Below are 21,849 nucleotides of genomic sequence, written 5' to 3'. Positions count from 1 at the left end.
TTGTTTAATAATTATAGTATTTATTATACATTAGTATAAGTATGTTACAAAACAGAAATATATTACTGTACATTTGTACAATTGTTTTTATGGCGAGATACGCATAAAATATGTACAATATAGATTTCAACAACAACAAAACCAATCTAATGTAATCGCGGTTCTCGTCTTAATTCGTAGATGGTACTTGGAGTGTGGCAATTGGTCAACGTCATGTGTCAAATATTTGTATCATTTAAACATGGGGAAGATGTTCTCCCTGTGGATGGAAACCATCCTCGTCGGCAACGTAGTTCACAGTGTATGCAACATTGGTAACTGGATCGACAAAGGAGAAGCTGCCGCGAACTGTCAGGTGTTGTCCATCAGATCCACCATTGACTACTTCTGCAGATTCCTGTTTGGCTTGTCCGTCGGAAAGTTGGTAACCGTAGTTATAACTGCCAAGACCGATATTATCAGAAGGAGTTTCTTTCACGACGATTGCTTCCTGATTTCTTTGCAGAGGAACTGCTACAGCAATAGCGACAAAGGCGGCAAAAGCAATGATCTAAGAGAAATTAAAGTACATTTATTAATTAAATAGCATTAAATAGCAACAAAGTTAGGAAATAAAAATTTACAATTGATAAACTGCCTATAATCAATTCATTTTTTATGTGCACATTTATAATTAATTATTTTTGTTAGCGTGTTACTATATCAAATATATCTATATAAAAGAAATTTGTAATATTTTTACCTTTAAATTTACCTCGACAATACAGTAGAACAGATTAAAAAAATGAAAATAATAAAAATTGCAAATTTATTTGTATCTAGAATATGTAAAAGAGAAAGCTATACGTGTAGTAAATTAAAATTAGACAAAGATTAATATAAATAGAATATTGAGCATTTTATGTTCTTCTAATTATTTTATAATCAGGTTTTTTTCAATGATTTTGTACCTATTTGAACTTGTAATTGATCTCTGTATCGTTTACTATGATACCTACGGTTTTCATTTTGAAGGTAGGTGTGTATGTTTGGTTAGTCCCGATTGAAAGACTGATGTCGATACTGAGATTCGTCCCGAATTTTATAGTGGCCCCCTTCTGCCAAAAATTGCACGGTTGCACGGTAAACTCACCTTTCACCTTTCCTAGTCCTGTTAAAGGCACCTTATGATTGCTCGACCTTCGTTGTAAAAGTGTGTTAGTTTGGCGAAATCGAAGATCGCGAATTGATTTTTTATGAGATTTTATAGAAGATTCCCCTGGAAGACTGATTTAAAATAAGTTACGGTTAATTATAGAAGTAATGAATATATTTGTATACTTGATGACTACAACTGAATTAAGCTACATATGTTATCTATGTAGTTTAAGTGATGAAAGAAAGTTCTAGGAAAAAGATAGTTCTCAGAATAATTTTATATTTCCGAAAACGTAGAAAAATTCCATCTAAATATATCGATAATTTATTTAGTTTATTGTAATATGTAATAAATCTCAATAAACTAATAGAACACGTAGTATGTAATTATATTAAATAGGTAACCTAATATCTAGTTTAGATTGGGCTTAGGTTGGGGTTAGGTTGGGGTTAGGTTGGGTTGCTAGTTTGTTTCTCTCTCCTCTCTTCCCTACTTCCTTTGCTGTCATACACCTCAACATTTGCCTTGTCTGTTGTACTCCTAACCCTTTGAGTGCTGTGGACGCATATAGGTGTCTGACGAAAGCTATCGGTGTGAACTAAGGACATATATATGCGATTTCTCTAAGTGCCCGGCGTGGACTAAGGACGCATGCATGGGTTTTTCAATTTTTCCGAACACCTACACAAAAGTAATAATATTACGTTTGTGTGAAAGAAATATAAATGCATTCCTTACGGCAGTAAACAAATGCCAATAGTGCCTCGTTATTGTCGAAGTGGTCACCACTTGTAAGAAAACTCTACATCTGGCTTTTTTAGTTTTCTCAAGCACTGAATTTTTCACACACAACTAAATTATTAACTTGTGTTATATCTACTAAATTTAGTTTTCTAGTTTATTGTTTTCTAGTTTATTACCCAAATTCTAGTTAACTGTAAATTTCAATGTTTATAATAAATAATTAAAAATAACTTAAAAAATAACGCTCTTGAATCATTTAATCTCGTGCAAAAGAATTACTATGACTTATTACGATTTGCGCTTTGAATAGTCAATCAACAGAGTTCAGTCTAACGAAAAAGTATTCCGTCCACAGCGATCGTCAGCGCTAGACGCGCGCCGTCCGTACGGACGGCATAGGCCGCGAGTATTCAGCACTCAAAGGGCTAATCCTCCTTCGCCTGTTCACAACCGTCCATTCGGTCTCACGATCAACGTTCCTCTCCTTCAGGCCGCATGTCTCCGCATACTACAGCTCATCCTGCCTCGGCTTTTTCCTATACGCTCCTCTCATCTCCTGGAGCGGTGGTATCCCTTTTCATTTGGCGAACTGGCACACCCCCGTTTGGATGGCAACCGAGACACAGTAATTTTTTTCTTTCTAGATGGCCTGTCCATATTAATTAATTAAGAAAATGGAGTAGTCCGGGATATAGCCAAGTCCGACATAAATTCATTCCGCCTTTCCCGTTTCCATTTCCCTTGCGAAGGTCGTCATCAGTTTGTTCTTCCATTCTCATGTCAATATCCGTAGACAAGGTCATCATAATCATATACCAAATCTATATACATACTACGAGAACGTGTCGACGAGGCTTTATTTGAATGTTTGTTTGACTTTACCCAAAGGTAGCTAATACTAGATAGATTCAAATTAAACGATTAATCCTTTGAGTGCTGAATACTCGCGGTCTATGTGGTCCATACGGACGGCGCACGTCTAGCGCTGACGATCGCTGTGAACGAAATACTTTTTCGTTTGACTGAACTCTGTTGATTGAATATTCAAAGCGCAAATCGTAATAAGTTATAGTAATTAGTAATCTTTTGCACGAGATTAAATGATTCAAGAGCGTTATTTTTTAGTATTAATTACTTATTATAAACATTGAAATTTACAATAAACTAGAAAACAATAAACTAGGAAACTAAATTTAATAAATATAACACAAGTTAATAATTCAGTTGTGTGCGAAAAATTTCAAAACAATTATCGATGCATAATCTGACATCGCATTTTCTGCATTCTCTTATTTTTCACACAAACAACACATTTCCTTCTTGATAATTAGATGCGACTGTCCGCGAAACGGGTAGACAACTGTTATAACGAGGCATTATTGGCATTTGTTTACTGCCGTTACTAAGGAATGCATTTATATTTATCTCACACAAACGTAATAGTATTAGTCCTGCATAGGTGTTCGGAAAAATTGACAAACCTATACATGCGTCCTTAGTCCATGCCGGGCACTTACAGAAAACGAATATATGTGTCCTTAGTCCACACCGATAGCTTTCGCCAGACGCCTATATGCGCCCATAGCACTCAAAGGGTTAATAACCGTTATACTTCTCGTTTCTCATACACTTCCTATTATATCCTTCACTTACTTATTCTTGTTCAGTGAGGATATTACCACCAAATTACGCACAAACGTCTTGCAGCTCACTCACTCAATCATCATACACGACAACTCTATCTTCATTGCCACACACTCACTCACCCTCAGATCACCCAAAAATATTCCACTCTCATGCATTCTTCTGCCACCTCAGTTCACTCATACCCCTATCTTCATCTCACTACCTCCTTGTAATTATTATTACACTTCCCGCCACATTGACCAATTACAACCCATTAGAATCACATCGAAACTCAAACAATCCTATATCTTCGTACATACACTCGGTTAGCGGAAGCAACTCGTCAAGACGTCCATTCTCCAAAGCGTCCCGAATGAGACTCTACCGGTAGAGTGATCTGGTGGTTTGTTTACTTAAGCAGAACGAGATAAGGCCCCGAGTGGCGAACGCGAAAAGAACTTTCCGGGCGACCTAATAATATAATAAACTAATTTTGAAAGTACTATAATCATATTTGAATAATATTAATTAAAGATAAACTTATTTGATGTTGTAGAAATTGCTGAAATTATTTATTGATTATTAGCTGTACCAATTAATGCTTTGCTCTATTAAGGAGAATTTGCCGACTTTTATTCATTCTCTCTGTCTAGAACCATTCGTATCGTATGTTTTAGTCGCACAGTATTGCCTTCTGTGTTTGGAACCATTCATATGCAGTCCTTGTCACATACTATTGTCCTCTCTATCTAGAAACGCTTGTACTTCTGACCTTATCGTACACTGTCGCCCTTCTGTCTAATACGAGAGCATATGTTTATTTTATTGTACAATATTGCGTTCCTTATCTACGAGCAAGCCATGTTTTGTCACCTATCATGCTTCAAGTTGTAGTTATTTCCCTTACGCATTAGTGTACGACAAAAACGGATACATATGTTGTATTGCACAAAAAGGGCGACAGTGTGCGACAAGGAAAGATGTATGTCTTATGTTAGACGAAGAGGGCGACACTGTACGACGACAGGAGGAAGATGGTGAAGACGGGAGGAAGCTAATGAAAAGGTGAGGAAACAGGCAGAAGCTGGAAGAGACGTATGAAAGCGCGCATAAACGGAAAAAGATGCGTAAAAAGGAATGTAAGCGGGAGGAGATGCGTGAAAATGCATTGAGTTTCACATCACCACCAGTTAATAGTTAATGCACCTCAAATATCTCGTCTGTGCTTAATGGTTCTTAAGAGAACGATATACATATTGTATTTAATTCATTCGTCATTTAATTTAGAAGAATATATAGTAACTAATGAGAACATTATCGATAATGGTCACGTTTATTTCGTATCTCTTTTGTGGCTATACATCAGTACATACACCTATATATGTATAGACACTATGTATCAAATACATGCATGTGTAAGATAGGATGGAAATATAATACTTATGAATAAAAGAGTGTATATAAAAACAAGAAGCTTGTTTAATAATTAAAGTATTTATTATACATTAGTATAAGTATGTTACAAAACAGAAATATATTACTGTACATTTGTACAATTGTTTTTATGGCGAGATACGCATAAAATATGTACAATATGGATTTCAACAACAACAAAATCAATCTAATGTAATCGCGGTTCTCGTCTTAATTCGTAGATGGTACTTGGAGTGTGGCAATTGGTCAACGTCATGTGTCAAATATTTGTATCATTTAAACATGGGGAAGATGTTCTCCCTGTGGATGGAAACCATCCTCGTCGGCAACGTAGTTCACAGTGTATGCAACATTGGTAACTGGGTCGACAAAGGAGAAGCTGCCGCGAACTGTCAGGTATTGTCCATCAGATCCACCATTGACTAATTCTGCAGATTCCTGTTTGGCTTGTCCGTCGGAAAGTTGGTAACCGTAGTTATAACTGCCAAGACCGATATTATCAGAAGGAGTTTCTTTCACGACGATTGCTTCCTGATTTTTTTGCAGAGGAACTGCTACAGCAATAGCGACGAAGGCGGCAAAAGCAATGATCTAAGAGAAATTAAAGTACATTTATTAATTAAATAGCATTAAATAGCAACAAAGTTAGGAAATAAAAATTTACAATTGATAAACTGCCTATAATCAATTCATTTTTTATGTACACATTTATAATCAATTATTTTTGTTAGCATGTTACTATATCAAATATATCTATATAAAAGAAATTTGTAATATTTTTACCTTTAAATTTACCTCGACAATACAGTAGAACAGATTAAAAAAATGAAAATAATAAAAATTGCAAATTTATTTGTATCTAGAATATGTAAAAGAGAAAGCTATACGTGTAGTAAATTAAAATTAGACAAAGATTAATATAAATAGAATATTGAGCATTTTATGTTCTTCTAATTATTTTATAATCAGGTTTTTTTCAATGATTTTATACCTATTTGAACTTGTAATTGATCTCTGTATCGTTTACTATGATACCTACGGTTTTCATTTTGAAGGTAGGTGTGTATGTTTGGTTAGTCCCGATTGAAAGACTGATGTCGATACTGAGATTCGTCCCGAATTTTATAGTGGCCCCCTTCTGCCAAAAATTGCACGGTTGCACGGTAAACTCACCTTTCACCTTTCCTAGTCCTGTTAAAGGCACCTTATGATTGCTCGACCTTCGTTGTAAAAGTGTGTTAGTTTGGCGAAATCGAAGATCGCGATTTGATTTTTTATAAGATTTTATAGAGGATTCCCCTGGGAGACTGATTTAAAATAAGTTAAGGTTAATTATAGAAATAATGAATATATTTGTATACTTGATGACTACAACTGAATTAAGCTACATATGTTATCTATGTAGTTTAAGTGATGAAAGAAAGTTGTAGGAAAAAGATAGTTCTCAGATTAATTTTATATTTCCGAAAACGTAGAAAAATTCCATCTAAATATATCGATAATTTATTTAGTTTATTGTAATATGTAATAAATCTCAATAAACTAATAGAACACGTAGTATGTAATTATATTAAATAGGTAACATAATATCTAGTTTAGATTGTTATATGAATATGTGAAAAATGAAAATATGTTCTAAGATATTATTTATTTAAAAATTTATTTTTCTGTCGTATTCCACGGAATAATTTTTTCTCCATAAGAAAAAATGTGTAATGAACAATTTTATATTATTTCGAGACAAGTTTGAAGTATTTTAATGAATTCACATAATTTAGGAAGTACAATCAGAAAACATAATATTTTCTATAATTCATAAAGATAAAGTTGCTATAATTATAAGGATAGGAGGATTCTGGATATAAAATGTAAAATGAAAGGCAATATGAGTTTCTACATATTTATTGATTCTTTCTATTTTAGCGAAATTAAATTTCTTGTATTTAGACACTAAATAGTTTTTAATTGTGCCAAAATTATATTTCACTTAGTTTGTACATTTTTTTATGTGCACAACTTCAAGAAAATCCTTGATGACATATATAATCCAAGGATAATTGGTTTCTAATCAACGCCTATTGATTTCTAAATCGATTCTAAATATCGTATAATTTATTCTATTTTTACAACACGTATCGTTACGACACCATCTTGTCAAATATACGCAATCGTATCATGGTGTCTCATCATTACGAACTCGTGTAGTAATGTTCAATAGGTGAAATTATCGCTTTGAAAGCTATACCTTCCATCGCTGATTCTCCTTTCCCTCTTCCAACGAATGATTTAGTTTAATTTTATATTTTATTTGAACCTCTGCTTTCTGCTTATTTAATTGTATTTTTTATTTGAAACTACTTTGTTGTGTGGACACAGTAGATGAAATATATTGAAAAAACGAAGGAACAATAAATTTATTGCTTGGTTTACAACATTATTTAATGTCCTTCGTTTTTTAAATATGTTTAAATACAATTATTAGAGAAACTTTATTGTATCTCACGATACTATAATGGTACAAATTAAATGAAAAAAAGAATATATTGGAAAATGAAACTATTTATTGTTAATAATAATATTGTACCCACAATAAAATTATTATGTAATAAAGAGAAAAGTTACAATTTTTTTAAACAGACACCCTATTTAAAAAAGAATTCATACCTCTGTATATGATTTACATCACTGTTACATCATTACAACATTATACTTTTAAAAAAATACATTCAACAATCTTGCTATGAACAAATTGTATACATAACCCATACCAAATTGTACAATAAATTGCGCTTGAGTCGTTGATAACTTATACAATTGGTTGATACGACGTTAAATAATTGAAATAAAAAGAAATTATGTAATTACTAATTCTGCCTATAAAACTTCTTATATCTACAATTCTTCCATTTCAACAAAATCTAGTCTTTTAACCCAATATCAATCAAATTAAACTAGATATCGAAGCAGGTTCTCGTGTACATTTTCTTAAAAGATGTAATTTTCAAATTAAAACATTCTATAATTAGCGTTCAAATCTCATATACTTCAAGAAGTAGTAAATACAGAATATAGGGACTCTATGGAAAAGCTAATGCAAAGCCAACTCTTTAAGGAACTTTTTTGGTATTTAAGAAATAAAAGAAAATATGTTTTCTAAGCATGAAAAGACGAATACTTGATTAGAATACATAATACAACCATATCAGCCATAAGTTAGTCACTTATTAATCACAAATTTATTGGAAATCTCTAACAAAATGTATTTTATTTAGTATTCTACCATTAAATGCTAACATCATGAGACATATAGTGTAATTGAAATAACAGATCTACGATAAAATAAGCAAAAGATAAAGGTAGTAAAAAATGTTTGATATGTACTAAATGTCACATTTGGTTCATGCATACTAAAAATTCTAATACTTATGATCGTCGGTGTAATCTAGAAACTAATAGACTGTAGATTTTTATGTAAGTTTGCGTTTCTATGGACATTTGTAATTAAATAAATACAATTTAGTTAAAAAAATTAAATAAATACAATTTAATTAAAAATTAAAACGAATACTTTACTATGGACATTTTTTATATTTTTGCATACTATATGTACTCTATACATTTTTGCACTTTTAAATCTCCCATAAATGCATGGAAATCCGCAATGTAGCAATAAATGTTAAATATGTCATCTTAAATACATGAATCAAAATTCCATCATCTAAAAACTAAGCAAAAAAAAAAAAAAGACAAGAGGGGATAAACGGTGAAAAAGGGGAAGGAAATATACCAAGGAAATACTTAAATCAAAGTTTATTTAAAACTAAAGGTATGTACAGCTCAAGCAGGGATATGTTCGCCCTGTGGTTGGAATCCATTCTCATCGGCCACGTAGTTGACGGTGTATTTCACGTTGGTTTGTGGGTCTACCCAGCTGAAGCTTCCACGAACAGCCAAAGACTCGTTTTCGGTTCCTACGTTAACCAATTCGGCGGATTCCTGATGAGCTTGTCCATTGGAAAGTTCGTAGCCATAGTTGTAACTGCCCAGGCCAATATTGTCAGAGGGTGTCTCCTTGAGAACCAGTACGTCTTCTTGATGTACTTGAGGAGCAGCGGAAACGGCGACAACGACGAGGGCGAAAGCGACGAACTGCAACGAAGAGGAAAGTAATTAACATTTGATATGAAATTGAATATTGATACCTAAACGTAAACCTAAACGTAAACCTAAACGTAAACACCTAAAACGTAAACGAGTATGTTCTATTGAATCCATAAAGATTCATGTAGATGAATAGTCTGATAATAAAAGTACAGACAAAGATGATACAAATTATTTTCGAATTCTTTTAGAATTGTTTTGAAATTGACTATTGAATATGTCGTGGTAAAAGTAGAGCAAAAATCATCTAAAGATTCTTTTGAATTGTCTTAACGTCAATATGGTAGAAACTGAAGATTATTTTAAAAGTCTTTTGGATCGTTTTAAAATCAATCATTAAACCGTGAATCCCAACGAAGTATTACTGGCTTTTCGTCTGTAAACACTATGTTATCTCGTTGTTTTATTTCAAGCGCCTGTTTAATTATCCCGCGTGATTCGTCACTGTCTTCCGGTGGCAAGAACGCACATGTTATGCAAGGAGATCCGTTACCGGTGATTTACTTAAAATAATTCTACAAACATATTTGCATGTTAACAATAGGCAAGAGAAAAACGATACTAAACGTAAATTGCTGGATGCAGTATCGCTCTATCGTTAATGGTACATAACGATCCTGTGCGCGTTAATTGCACGCTCGTAATCGCTAGATCATCGGCGATCTCTTACGAATGATCATTTTCCATTTCAAGAATAAAAATCCACTAATGGAAGCAAACGAAGCTTCCATTTTCTTTATTTTCGTTTCTATAAATTGTAATTTTATATGAAATAAAGAAGATGAAATTCGAATGAAACCACGACGATACACTTTTGATATCCGATAATAAATTTCGCTTAGTACTCGAAAAAAACACGCACCAGTTTCATGATTGCTTGTTTTGGTTCGGATTGAACTTCTTTAGATTGTCAAAGACGATGCACAGGTGTTAACCTGAGATGAGTTAGATTACGATACTGATTCAATCATGATCCAGAGGACCGTTATATAGTCGGATTTCGAGATGAATTTTACCCCTTCCAAGGAACCGACTCCCAAAATTCTTCGGCGAAGATGTCGAAATCACCGAATGGCATTGGCCGACTGGCGGTGGTAGAACGATGACCGACAAAGGAAGAGGCGGTGAATGTCAGACAAGAATTCGAGGAAGAGCAGTCAGCAGCGAAAATCGCACGTGGTTTCACCGTGGATCCTGTACGGATCCTCGTCTTACCAAACTTGGATGGAACAATGGATGCGATCGGCGTCAGAAAATCCTTCCAGAAGATGTATAGGGCTTGGTATTACCGTTTCAGGCTAGCTGAACAAAGAAGATGATTATTTAAGAGCATATGAATTTATGGAGATGCAAGTGATGGTTATTTTGAGAAAACGTTGAGAAATACATTTCGGTATTATCGCAATAAGATGCAATGTTCTGACAATGTTTACCAAGGGAGAGAAATTTTTTATGCAAATAGAATTAAAATACTGTAAATTGTTATAGCAAAGAAATTTATTTAGTTGCAGTCAATTTTCGAGGATACTCTTTCATCATTCTATTCTCGTTTCTTTTAGGGAAAAGTGAAATAGTAGATTGTGGTACTGATATACTACAATGCTGTAGAAATATTTATATAGGAAAGAAATCTTTTCATGCTGGGAAAATTAAAATATTGTAAATTATTATAATCTTTATAAGCGGGATTTTTTTCGATGCAATCAGTGTTTCAAATTCAGTCTTAAAAGTATTTTCGTATCATTTCATCTGCATTCTTCGTTCATCGTCTTACAACTATTGACAAAGATGCACTGATTCAGTCAGTACACTCATACAAATTCAATTAAACTGTATTTAATAACGAATAATTAAAACAAATTTACGAATATATTAATAACCAACAGTAAAGTAAATAACTATTAGTATATTACAATAATATATGATTATTCTTATAATTTAATTGCGCATTCCTTTTACAGAAAATGCAAAATTGAAATATTCTAATATTAGTGTAGATAATCGATCGAACCTCTTCTTAATGAAAGCATGTATTAGTAAAAACGATCAAGCGCTCGGTTGTATCATAATTCATCCCAAATTGGATTTAGTCTGTCGTTACAACACATGGATCTTCACCATTCACCGTCGTTTACATTTTTCACAAATTGATCGCCGATCGAAGCTATAATATTCGGAGGTCACGCAAACTAGTATTCATCTCTCCGAAAGGTGAATCCCGATATTCAGTAAAAGTCACGTTCGATCTTCTCTAACAAACATAACCGATCAGAAGCATAATGTCTGATTTTATCGGCAATTTTTACGTTACCATGACACGGTAGGGTTAATTGAGGCGAACAAATTATGCTTACGTTCAAAACGTTCACTTTATGCAGCATTTCCGTCCGATATTTTTTCGTAACAATCTCTTAATGAAGAATGGAAAGTTACTTTTTAGCTTTAGGTGTAGCTTAAATTAAGCAATAATATTATATTTATCGCACACATACATTTTCTCGTATTCATATTTTGTTATATCTTGACAATTTTTATTACTACGTAATAATTCATCGTTACTTAATATTGGTTTTCAGAAATCACGATTGACATGATCGTTTAAAATTAGCGGTTAATCAGAAGTTATACATATTCATTATTAATCGCCAACTCGTGATTCAAAATATTACTTAGTTATCGATTATTACAACGAAAGATTATTCGGATTATTAAATTATAAACATTATAAACGTCGAACGTTTTATGATTTTAAAATAATTTTTAAAAAATTTTAGCGAAAAGCGACATACATTACGCAACGATATAATACTTTCGCTTTATTATTAGTAACGTTATTAATATCGTTACTAGTAAATCCAATACCACTATTGAACACATTAAAATATATTCATATTTTAGGTAACTTTATCTCTCTGACGACAGATCGGAATTAGATAATTACCGTTGGAATATTTTGCGGTTTTTTAGATTCATTCCTTCCTCCAGTAGCGTTTCGCAACAGTGGCGTAAATCGCTTGATGGAACCACCGATGACATCTTGTTTTCACGGACTATACTCGTTTATAAATCTTGCAAATATATTCAAACCCGCAAGGATTAAAAATAAAGATCGCGGGGAAGCGTCTCGTATAGGATTACGTCAAATCGACCTTGCTGTTGCTTTAAGTTACTCATTCTTTTCCGCGGAACATTATAAAAGCAGAACAAAGACGTCCTTCGTTCTCTAATTTCTCTAAAAAAACGAAACAAGGGATCAAAGAGAAGAAAGAAGGTACGTGTGGAAGTTCGAAAAGAAAGTCAGTGGGTGTTACGTAAGCGTCGGAGGCCATTTATGGCATAAGGTTTATGCTAATGCTCAAAAGAGCAAGGCATCGTTGCAGAAGAGGAACGAGACGATATGGAAAGGGAAGAAGATGAGTCCTGGTCGCGAGAAGATCTATGTTCTCTGTGTCACGATTCTTTCTTTCTTTTTTCTTTTTTCTTGAGGCCTCTTTTTCTTCCTTGGGATTTTATATCCTTGTAATTGATCGAAAGCTACGTAGAATGGCAAACGACGCGTATAATAAAGAAGGCAGGCTCGTTTCATGAGATTCCCATGTAGTTACGTTTGCGTACTCGACGTTCTTTACCCATTATCGATTGCAAGACTTCTAGTATTCTTGTCTAGACTTTTGCAAAAAGATTTCCGTGAAATCGTACATTACAGGTTTAAACAAAATAAAAAGAGTTAAATGAAATTTTTAATTTAAAGCTCGAATGATGTTTATTTTATTTATATCTATATATATGGTATTTATATTGTTTTAATATATGTATATATGTATTGTAAATAAAAAGAAATATATAATATGAAATAACTTTTATAAATAGCGTTAAGGAAAAAGATTGTTTGGAATAAATTATAATATAAGGATGTGGTACTATTGTATTTATTCTAAATATTTAGATTGACAAAATTACAAATTTTTAGGTAAAATACATATTTATTATGAAAACCATTTTATAAGAGCTCATATCTGAGGAGATTGTTAGCTATTGATTTAGATTTTTAGATGCGTATAGATTGAACCGTAATGCCCTGGATTTCTACAAGAGCGTAGGTAGCTTTGAAGGGATACGTTTTCATTTTGACAATGAGTGATTTGAGATAATCGATTCTTTTGTTGGCAATGACACTCGTACAATTTCGTCGAATCATGTATTTGGAAACCTGACATTCAAAATTCTTCTTGTGACAGAGTAAAATCGCTTCTGTATTTGTTTAGACAAGAATTGATGCGAGAGAATTAACTTGCTACTTTATTTTTGAATAGAAGTGTTTACGAAAAATAAATGTTAGGTGTGAAATTACTAAAAATAATAGTTAAAGTACTGAAGCAAAAATAACAATTGAATCGCTATGTTTATTTAAATTACAATTGATATTCTTTTTTACAATCACATCAACCCATAATGGCGACTCAATAGAAATAGTAAGCAAAGTATTATAATTTTTGGCAAACATATTCATTTGTTTTAAAAATTTTGGCGCTTGTAATTTTCGAATAAAATATTTTGTAGAAGAATTTTAATAATAATGATTCCATGTTCCTTTTTTATTTATTATCTTCTATGTTCTATTTCGATAAATTCTACGCAAACTTTAATAGGAACTTTTATCATACAAAAATTTTGTTGTTAAAAAAAATAATCATGTCGCGAAGTAGAAGTTATAATAACTAAGGGGATAAAATTTTCATCTAAATTGTACAAAATTTAAATGCAGATTCTTATTTAAGACATACTTTATCACGCCATAAATAATGTTCCTAATGTCACTAAAATACAGAAGGGTGAAATATTGGTTATAATGATGCTCGGCTATCGTCTACCAAATGTCTCTTTTAAAGTTATTAAGCTATCGACTTAAAACTAGAAAACAAAATTTGTTAACGGTTTAAACAATTATGCCTATTTTTAAACAAAATTGCATAATTGATTTTTGTCAAACATTCGTAGACAGGTTCTTCTTTGTGGCACTTTTCATTCTCCAATGTTCAGGAAGTATGTAGAACTTCTAACTCCAAAAGATCACTAATTTTACTTTTATCTTCCTCCAAAATTTAGAAAAATTCTTTACATAACATTTACGCTTTTAAGCATTTAAAAGTATGTTATCATACCATCATAGATGATTAAACTTCCTTCTTGTAACCATTATCGATAGCGAAAATGGTTTTTGACTACTTTCGACCATGGTTAATTTTGATCGACCTTATTGGTAATTAGTAACCAACATTACCACTTTTTTATTTTATATCTCTAATTTTATATAGCCTATATTGTTGTTCTATTCTTTTTGTACAAAACGCATCGTAATAAACTTGTTTATGTAATACACCGTTTATTCATCGTGTACAGGTGACAATCGTAAACCACATGATTTATGTATCATTAGGACTCGATGTACGTGTCGCGATCGCAACTTGGAAGATAAGAAAAATGGCACCGAAATCGATCACGTTCTTTCCTATTCCTGTTACTTTCGTTCGTGCATACTTTCAGTGAAATTTTCGTTGATCAGGTTTCGTTAAGACGTTTCCCCACCCACGGGATCCTCTGCTCACAGTGAATATACTTACTTAGGTGGCACGACATTAGATAATCGGTTGAGTTCTTGCGGGCTCGTGCATCGGCGCACGGGTCGTGACTTTCCCCCTTTTTGCTGCAGCTCATCGTGAAGCGCGACGATATTGTATAATCGATTGTATACGATTCGATGGAGAATCCTCTTCCTCAGATTAGGGGACATAAATTTTAATCGTTTAGTAATGGATTTAACTTGGCAACAAGCGGTAACAGCAATCGTCATTGATAATTTATGATTCGTTTCTTTTTTTCTCGTTTCTTCTTTCCTTCATTGTCTTCTCTGTTATGAAGACGAAGCCTACGTTTACTGATTACTCTTCTGCTTCTTAGGTTTTTTAATTACACGTTTAATTTTTTATTTTATAAAGAATTATTAATTCTGGTGATATAAATTTTGTTTTTACGTTTACAATAGCTATTTTAATGTACTCTAAATGTGGAACAATAATTCGCTCAAGACATTTTTCAGACAAATAATGCAGACAACATGGTAACTTATTTAATCATTTGATTTTTTATATTTAATATATTATTATAGTATCAGTATTCTATCCTACGTTGTATAATATTAAGATCTTTGAGAGTTTAGTGTACCAATAATTTTAATATAAAATTTCTTACATGTTTAATAATGATTAATGTACAATTTGTTGTAATATTTTTTAGTATACAGACGTATCTTCTTATAAGATAAATTTATTTCTACTTTTAAATGCACAGTCGATGTTTTATTTCTAATGAAATGTATAATCAATGACGCTAATGCTTTCTATAAATTGATTGTGTAAACTTTTCAACTTAGAAACAGTCAGTGATGTAAATTCTTACCTATAATTTTGAAATTCCTGATATGGCTTTTAAGTGTCTTTAAAATGTTGTTTGAAGTACCTTATACGATAAAAGCCATTGGAAACGACTCTTTTGTCTTCTAATGATTTTGTTGTATTGCCTTTTCCTCTTTTTACTAAAAATTGTTTCCAAAGATCAGTCAGGGAATACAATTTATTGCAATTCTGATGTCAATACCTCTCTAAAGAACAAAGAAATATTACTCAGAGACTAGAATAAATCAACGTTAAGATCAAACTAAACGTATTTTCATTAACCATCAGTCCGTTTTATCTTTTCGATCGAACAACCCCATAGAAACACAGCAAATGTTCTCTGAAGGAGGTCGCGAGGTAATCAAATTCCTTCTACCTTTTTAATAGAAATTGTAAAAATTACAGAAATAATCACGATGTACATAATAGCGTATTATAATTGAAAAATTTGTGACGGTGTGTCTCCTTTTAAATTTCCAAATGCAAGATGTAAATGGAAATTTTGTTCCCTTGTTTAAAGATAGTAAGCCTTCTATCGCAAGATCGCAACATGTAAAATAAATTATTAATAAAATTAATAAATATTAATTATTTATAAAATATTAATTAAATATAAAATTAATAAAAATTAATAAATATTATCATAATTGTTCTTGTAAGTATAATTTTGTAGCCCATAGGTTGCATTGAGTCCTTTGAAATTAAGATAACAAGTAGGGTTATAAATCCTAATTATACAGTCTTTAAGGAAGTATAAGAAATTGACACATCATAGCTGATAATACATAAAAAATAAATAACAAGTTATTATTAATATGACAGATATTTTGTCTCGTAATGTAAATAAAGATTTATATTCAAAATGAAACAGTATATTGATGAAAATATTTTAAAGATGATCACTTCATTATATTAAAATCCCAAGAATTATAGTTAAATATACGTATTAATCATTTGCATTCCGAGAATTTATTGATAAAAGTAATTCGAGTAGATTTTCGAACAGAAAAAAATTACAAACGTCTGTGGATTTATACAATACTTTATATTTCTTCTCTTTCTTAATCTTTTGTCGAAGACGAAAGCGAGCAACAATTTCAGTTGTTATAACGATTAAAATAACAATCTTGACTTCTGCCAGTCTAAACCTGATTGATACGTTATATATTTTGTCGAGGAGAAACCGGAACTTGTTGAAACCGTAAGCGAGGTCAATTATTTCGTCATGTTTCTCACGGGGATACTGACTTGAATACATCACTGATATCTTCTCAACCAATCTTGTGGTTCGTGCAACAGATGTAAAGCGTTCAAACGTTACGTTTGCTTATATAAATATATCTAACGAGTTTGATTATCGCGATGCATATCAGAGTTGAGCTGTGATGACGATGACCGAAATGTGGTCTTCCTGTTTCACTATTTTCAGTTTACTAATCCCTGGATAAACTACCAGAAGCCGTAGAATAAAGCTTTCGTTCGTGTCACCGTCTGATGGAATGAATAAATTATCGCTGAATAAGGATACTTCTATATTCTGGAATAATTTCATTTCTGATTGCAGATATTGGTACCTATATAGTGAAACAAAATAAAGTATATCACTAGAACTATTATAACAAAGCAAATTGAAGCAAAAATATTAATATTATTATTTTATCGATATTTTTAGATAGCATCTTTGAGCAGGTATAACAAATTCGAAAGAAGCTTGGTAAAAGGACCTTGAAATCAGGAATTCAGTTCCTCAGTTGAAGTTGATGCTCTTATAGAAAGTCCATTCTAGAAAGTTTTCATCCTCTAATATATTGACTAAGATTGATTTTATACACAACTTAGCCTATTCCTAAATTTATATACATAAAAAATATTTTATATAGAGGATGCCTTTTTTCTTAAAAAATTTTACGAACGCATACAATATTATCCTAATTAAACAATTGAAGTATCCACTGTTATAGACATTTAAATTTGTTACAAAATGCATGAGAGACCCGCGGTCTAAAGATAATATAGAGTTACATAATTTAAATAATCACTTTCCAAATATTCTATCGAAACAACGTCCAAGCGTCCACCCACACAATTTTATCGAAGAAAAATTAACCAAAGATAAACTTTTCACTTAAAATCTTCCTACCAAAAGCAAACGCACAGTCACTTTATAAATTCCATTTCATCCGTCATGTGTTCACAATCATTCTCTCGATTCCCAGAAAATTTCACTCTCTCTCGAAAACACGATCTTACGACAAGACGATTCATCGTTTTCTAAGTAGTCCCGTTACATTGACGTCGATTAGTGTACTTACTCTTGTACATGACAAACCACTATATATATATATACACTGGTTAATCGAACAATAATTAACCCTACAAGTCGAGTATATCTAACAAGACTCGTCGTGTCGATCCCATTGAAAAGGAATAAAATGGTGAGAAACGAGATGAGCATACGAAGTTGCTTTTCAAAGAGGAACCCGCGCACGAGAGTGAGGGATTTCGTAAGAATCGAGACTGGACCACACGAGGTCGACGTTGTCGTGGTCGTCGCCGACGACATCGTCTTCGTCGCCACCGACTTAAAGGCGCTTGGTTGCGTAACGAAACTAGCGAACACGATGGCACGGATCGGTTAAATGCCACCACTCTGTCGGTAGACAACCACCGATACATAGATACTATACTCTGTTGCGTTCGCATCGTACGTTTTTATCGTTGAAACTATCCGAGACACTCACAGGTGAATCGATCCTCTGTTAATAGTGGTGCTTGAGGTTGCGAGGGTGTTTCAAAAATGTCAGGGATCCGCGGCGCTTTGTAGATGATAGACGTTAGACTGGCTTGTTTCTGTAGAGTTGGATAAATTAGTACTCGATTTACGATCGTACGTCATTGAATTTTGTAGTTTAATAATTTCGTTGGATTTCAGAGCGGTGAGGAGTTATTAGTGATGAAAATTGGAATTAATTAATTATTATTGTGTATGGGGACTTAAATTTATATATAGGAAATTTAGAATTTCCAGTTAACTGAGCATTATATGAATTGATTTGGATTTAATTAAAAATTGTATTCTATTACTTTAATTAAATATGATGGAAATCTAAATTTATACTATATTTGACATTAATTCAGATTTAAATTCGGTAATTATATTCTGTTGTGATATATCTAAATATCTCAGTATAAGATAAAAAATATTTGCAATTTTGAATTTGGAGCTAACTAAACATTATATACGATGTTTGTATGTGACTAAATTTAAATATTAAGAATTTGATTGAAGTGTGATGAATTTTTATGTACACTAATTAGGTGTAAAATTAACAATTATAGATAAATCAATGTGTCAATGACATTTGTAAACATCGATGATATGATATATTAAAGAACATACTATTAAAGAGATCATACAGAGTAGATGAATTAACAGTTTCTATGATCAAATGAATCATTATTTAAGTACCTATCATTGTTTGAATGCAAATCATTGCTCGCAGCTATACCTACTTTATACTTGATTTATTAAGTTTAAGATTTCAAGAATATTCTCGGTAACTACGTTTTTATACCTCGTACCTAATGATCTAGCGGAATGATCCATTTAAATACTATGAGACGTATAATAATACGCGTATATAACAATATGTAAAACTATTTTGTAATGACAATCACAATAGACTTTCAAATCGCTCTTAAACTTTATCTTGCCGCCTGCCAAAAACTCAGTTCCAGGACACTTTACATCATCATAAGTAATCGCGAAGCACATTATGCATTCGTGAGGTTTCAAATGGTATCTCGGATTAAAGAGAAAAAGGAACAGCACGGTCACTGATGATACAAATCTACCCCTTTACCTCGAAAGTGTCATTTAGCCTGGCTGTCGTGAATCATGCTTCGTATACAATACCGGTATCGATCGATTTATTTCGTTCGTGTCCTGAATAAATTATCGATAACATCCACAGAAGAGACTAATCGCGAATTCAATTTCCTCCCCTTTCTTCGAATACATACATAAGTAGCATTGCGCTGGTGGAAAAGATAAAACGGTGAAATTTCACCGATATTCAATTAACACTGAAACGCATCATCTTTGTAACCGGCTGCTTAATACGCTTTCTCTCTTCAGACCTTCTTCCAGTTATTGTATTACGTAATTTCGCCGTGCAATTCAAATGCCAGCGGGCATTACCTTACCTGGATCAATGGAATACCCAATTGAACGATTTTTTTCTTCCTTCTTTTCCTTCGGTTATTGTGATTGCTTCCAATTAGTCGAGCACTGATTTATGTACAGTAGTCGTTATTAACGTTCGAACACCACGTTGTTCGAGAGATTACTGCTTTACGATAATGTTACTGACTTAATTATCTTTTAATAAATACTCTTTTAAAAATACTTATCATACTTAATAGAATCGTAAGTTTAATTTATTTAATGAGCACAATTCTTTGCACGATAAGTAATAAGCTAAATCATTGCACATATATGATCAGAAATAGAAATGAAAGTGTAGAATGAAAGAATACATTTGATTATGATACAATGTGAATTTTTATTATTTTAATCGATTATTTAAACCAAATTATTTTGGTGCAAGATTGTAGTTGGTTTCGAGATAATATTAGGTTCTATTGGAACAAAATGGACCATACGTAATTCAATAAAATAACATAAAACAAAAAGTAATATGCATCGATTATTTGCTTATAAAACGAAAGAAACTTTTGAGACAACCTAATATATTCGAAAATTAACACGCAAACTTGAGAATTATGTGAATTGAATAGAAATGAAATGTGTACATAGAGCATTGATTTGTGAAGAAGAAATGAGTAAGTCACTTCCTATTTCCTAGTGACTAACTTTCATTTTCAATTTGATATTCTGAAAGTTGCAACTTTTTGCGAGTTATCTCACATGATCTTGAAACGTAGGATTTGTATATTTGTACTAAATATTTTTCAATCATCACGTTCGTGTCTCATTACAGTGCTAAAGAAATTTTAAAATGTTTCGTACAATATACGTAATAGATTCATAAAAGATTTCTACAGGTGTTCGAATACTTTCGTGAGTCACTGTAGATCAAGTCACTTCTAGCAAGGGTTAGAGAAGAAGCAACATTATTGGCGCATCAATACAGTTGGCCTAGATGGTTTCAACGATATTTTGCCATAGTATCGCGGTTCACAGGCCGACGTGAACTTTCCGTTCCAACGTTCCATGGCTCCCCTAATCCTTCGAGCATCCTTCTTCGGCCATACTCACGCGAGCACAATTGATTTATTTCGCGGATTCCAACGACATAACAGTCACGCAAACCGCGGCTATATGACGAGGTCTAACCACCTGTGTGCTGCAAATGTATACATACCGTTGCATTATGATCTTCGTAAATCATCAGGAATCTTTCGAGTGCTGCTAGAACGACGCTTCGCGATAAGATAATTTTCAGTAAGCAGGATGCGGGTTTCTTGAAGAGCATTGAAATTCGAGGAACGCTGAAGAATCGAAATGTAGTTGAAAGACAGCATTTTTTACTTTCATTTTATCTATTTTAAGTTGTATCCAGTTGTATCCTGTGAGTGCTATTAGCGGCTACCATAATATAGTTGCATTTCACAGGTTTATACAACACTATATATTAGAATACATTGGACTAGTCTGTCATTGAGTAGTCATACAATATTTACATTATTATAAATAGGCATATTGTTCGTAACAGATGTCAATTACAGAGATGCCGTTGCTTAACTGTAACTAAATTAATTGAAGAAGATCCTCTTAAGAGATATTTTACTATTTCGTTCTTACTTAGGATCAAAGACGTTATATTGAAACACAGCACTTGTTTTTTTGATAATTAAATTGAAATAAAACTAGGAAGCTTCGGTATCTCAGTTTAATGGCTTGTAAATTGCTTACATAAATCATTTTCTTGCCACTTGTTTAACTTGACACGTTTTTTATTTGGAAGTTCTCGTTTTAGTGGTAGAAAGAAGCTGATAAAACATATTAACAAAAAATAAACAGGTTACGCGTCCGACAAATTTTCTTAAATAAAAACCGAACAAGATATCTTCCGCATCATTGCATTACTTCATTCAATTAATATTTATACAACGCCATTAATAAACCTGTTCTACGATAGTCACCGTCATTGAAGTGAATTTTCTTCATTGGCGCGATGGTAGTTAGCTCTGTTCAAAGGCCACTACTAGGTAAATCATATTCAAACCTGAAGCATCGATACGTCGACATCGCCAAGAAAAACACCAGTT

The 21,849-nt window shown here is 32.6% G+C and overlaps 3 protein-coding genes across 3 annotated transcripts; all 3 read right to left on the bottom strand.

Moving 5' to 3' along the window:
* LOC100644585 (flexible cuticle protein 12) lies at nucleotides 1–1,120 on the bottom strand. The gene is made up of 2 exons (XM_048406446.1): nucleotides 999–1,120; nucleotides 1–550 (listed from the first exon to the last, which is right to left on the bottom strand). Exons 1-2 carry the CDS (start codon nucleotides 1,005–1,007, stop codon nucleotides 236–238), a joined length of 324 nt encoding a protein of 107 aa, XP_048262403.1. The 5' UTR covers nucleotides 1,008–1,120; the 3' UTR covers nucleotides 1–235.
* Nucleotides 1,121–5,023: 3,903 nt separating this feature from the next.
* On the bottom strand, nucleotides 5,024–6,113 carry LOC100647683 (flexible cuticle protein 12-like). The gene is made up of 2 exons (XM_003403256.4): nucleotides 5,982–6,113; nucleotides 5,024–5,533 (listed from the first exon to the last, which is right to left on the bottom strand). Exons 1-2 carry the CDS (start codon nucleotides 5,988–5,990, stop codon nucleotides 5,219–5,221), a joined length of 324 nt encoding a protein of 107 aa, XP_003403304.1. The 5' UTR covers nucleotides 5,991–6,113; the 3' UTR covers nucleotides 5,024–5,218.
* Nucleotides 6,114–8,737: 2,624 nt separating this feature from the next.
* On the bottom strand, nucleotides 8,738–10,110 carry LOC100647563 (flexible cuticle protein 12-like). The gene is made up of 2 exons (XM_003403255.4): nucleotides 9,966–10,110; nucleotides 8,738–9,091 (listed from the first exon to the last, which is right to left on the bottom strand). Exons 1-2 carry the CDS (start codon nucleotides 9,972–9,974, stop codon nucleotides 8,780–8,782), a joined length of 321 nt encoding a protein of 106 aa, XP_003403303.1. The 5' UTR covers nucleotides 9,975–10,110; the 3' UTR covers nucleotides 8,738–8,779.
* Nucleotides 10,111–21,849: the final 11,739 nt, after the last annotated feature.

The sequence above is a fragment of the Bombus terrestris genome, chromosome 6 (assembly GCF_910591885.1).
Source record: "Bombus terrestris chromosome 6, iyBomTerr1.2, whole genome shotgun sequence".
In the NCBI taxonomy this organism is placed as follows: Eukaryota; Metazoa; Arthropoda; class Insecta; order Hymenoptera; family Apidae; genus Bombus; species Bombus terrestris.
The sequence above is the reverse complement of the archived record's forward strand: the minus strand, read 5'-3'. Positions and strand labels throughout refer to the sequence as shown.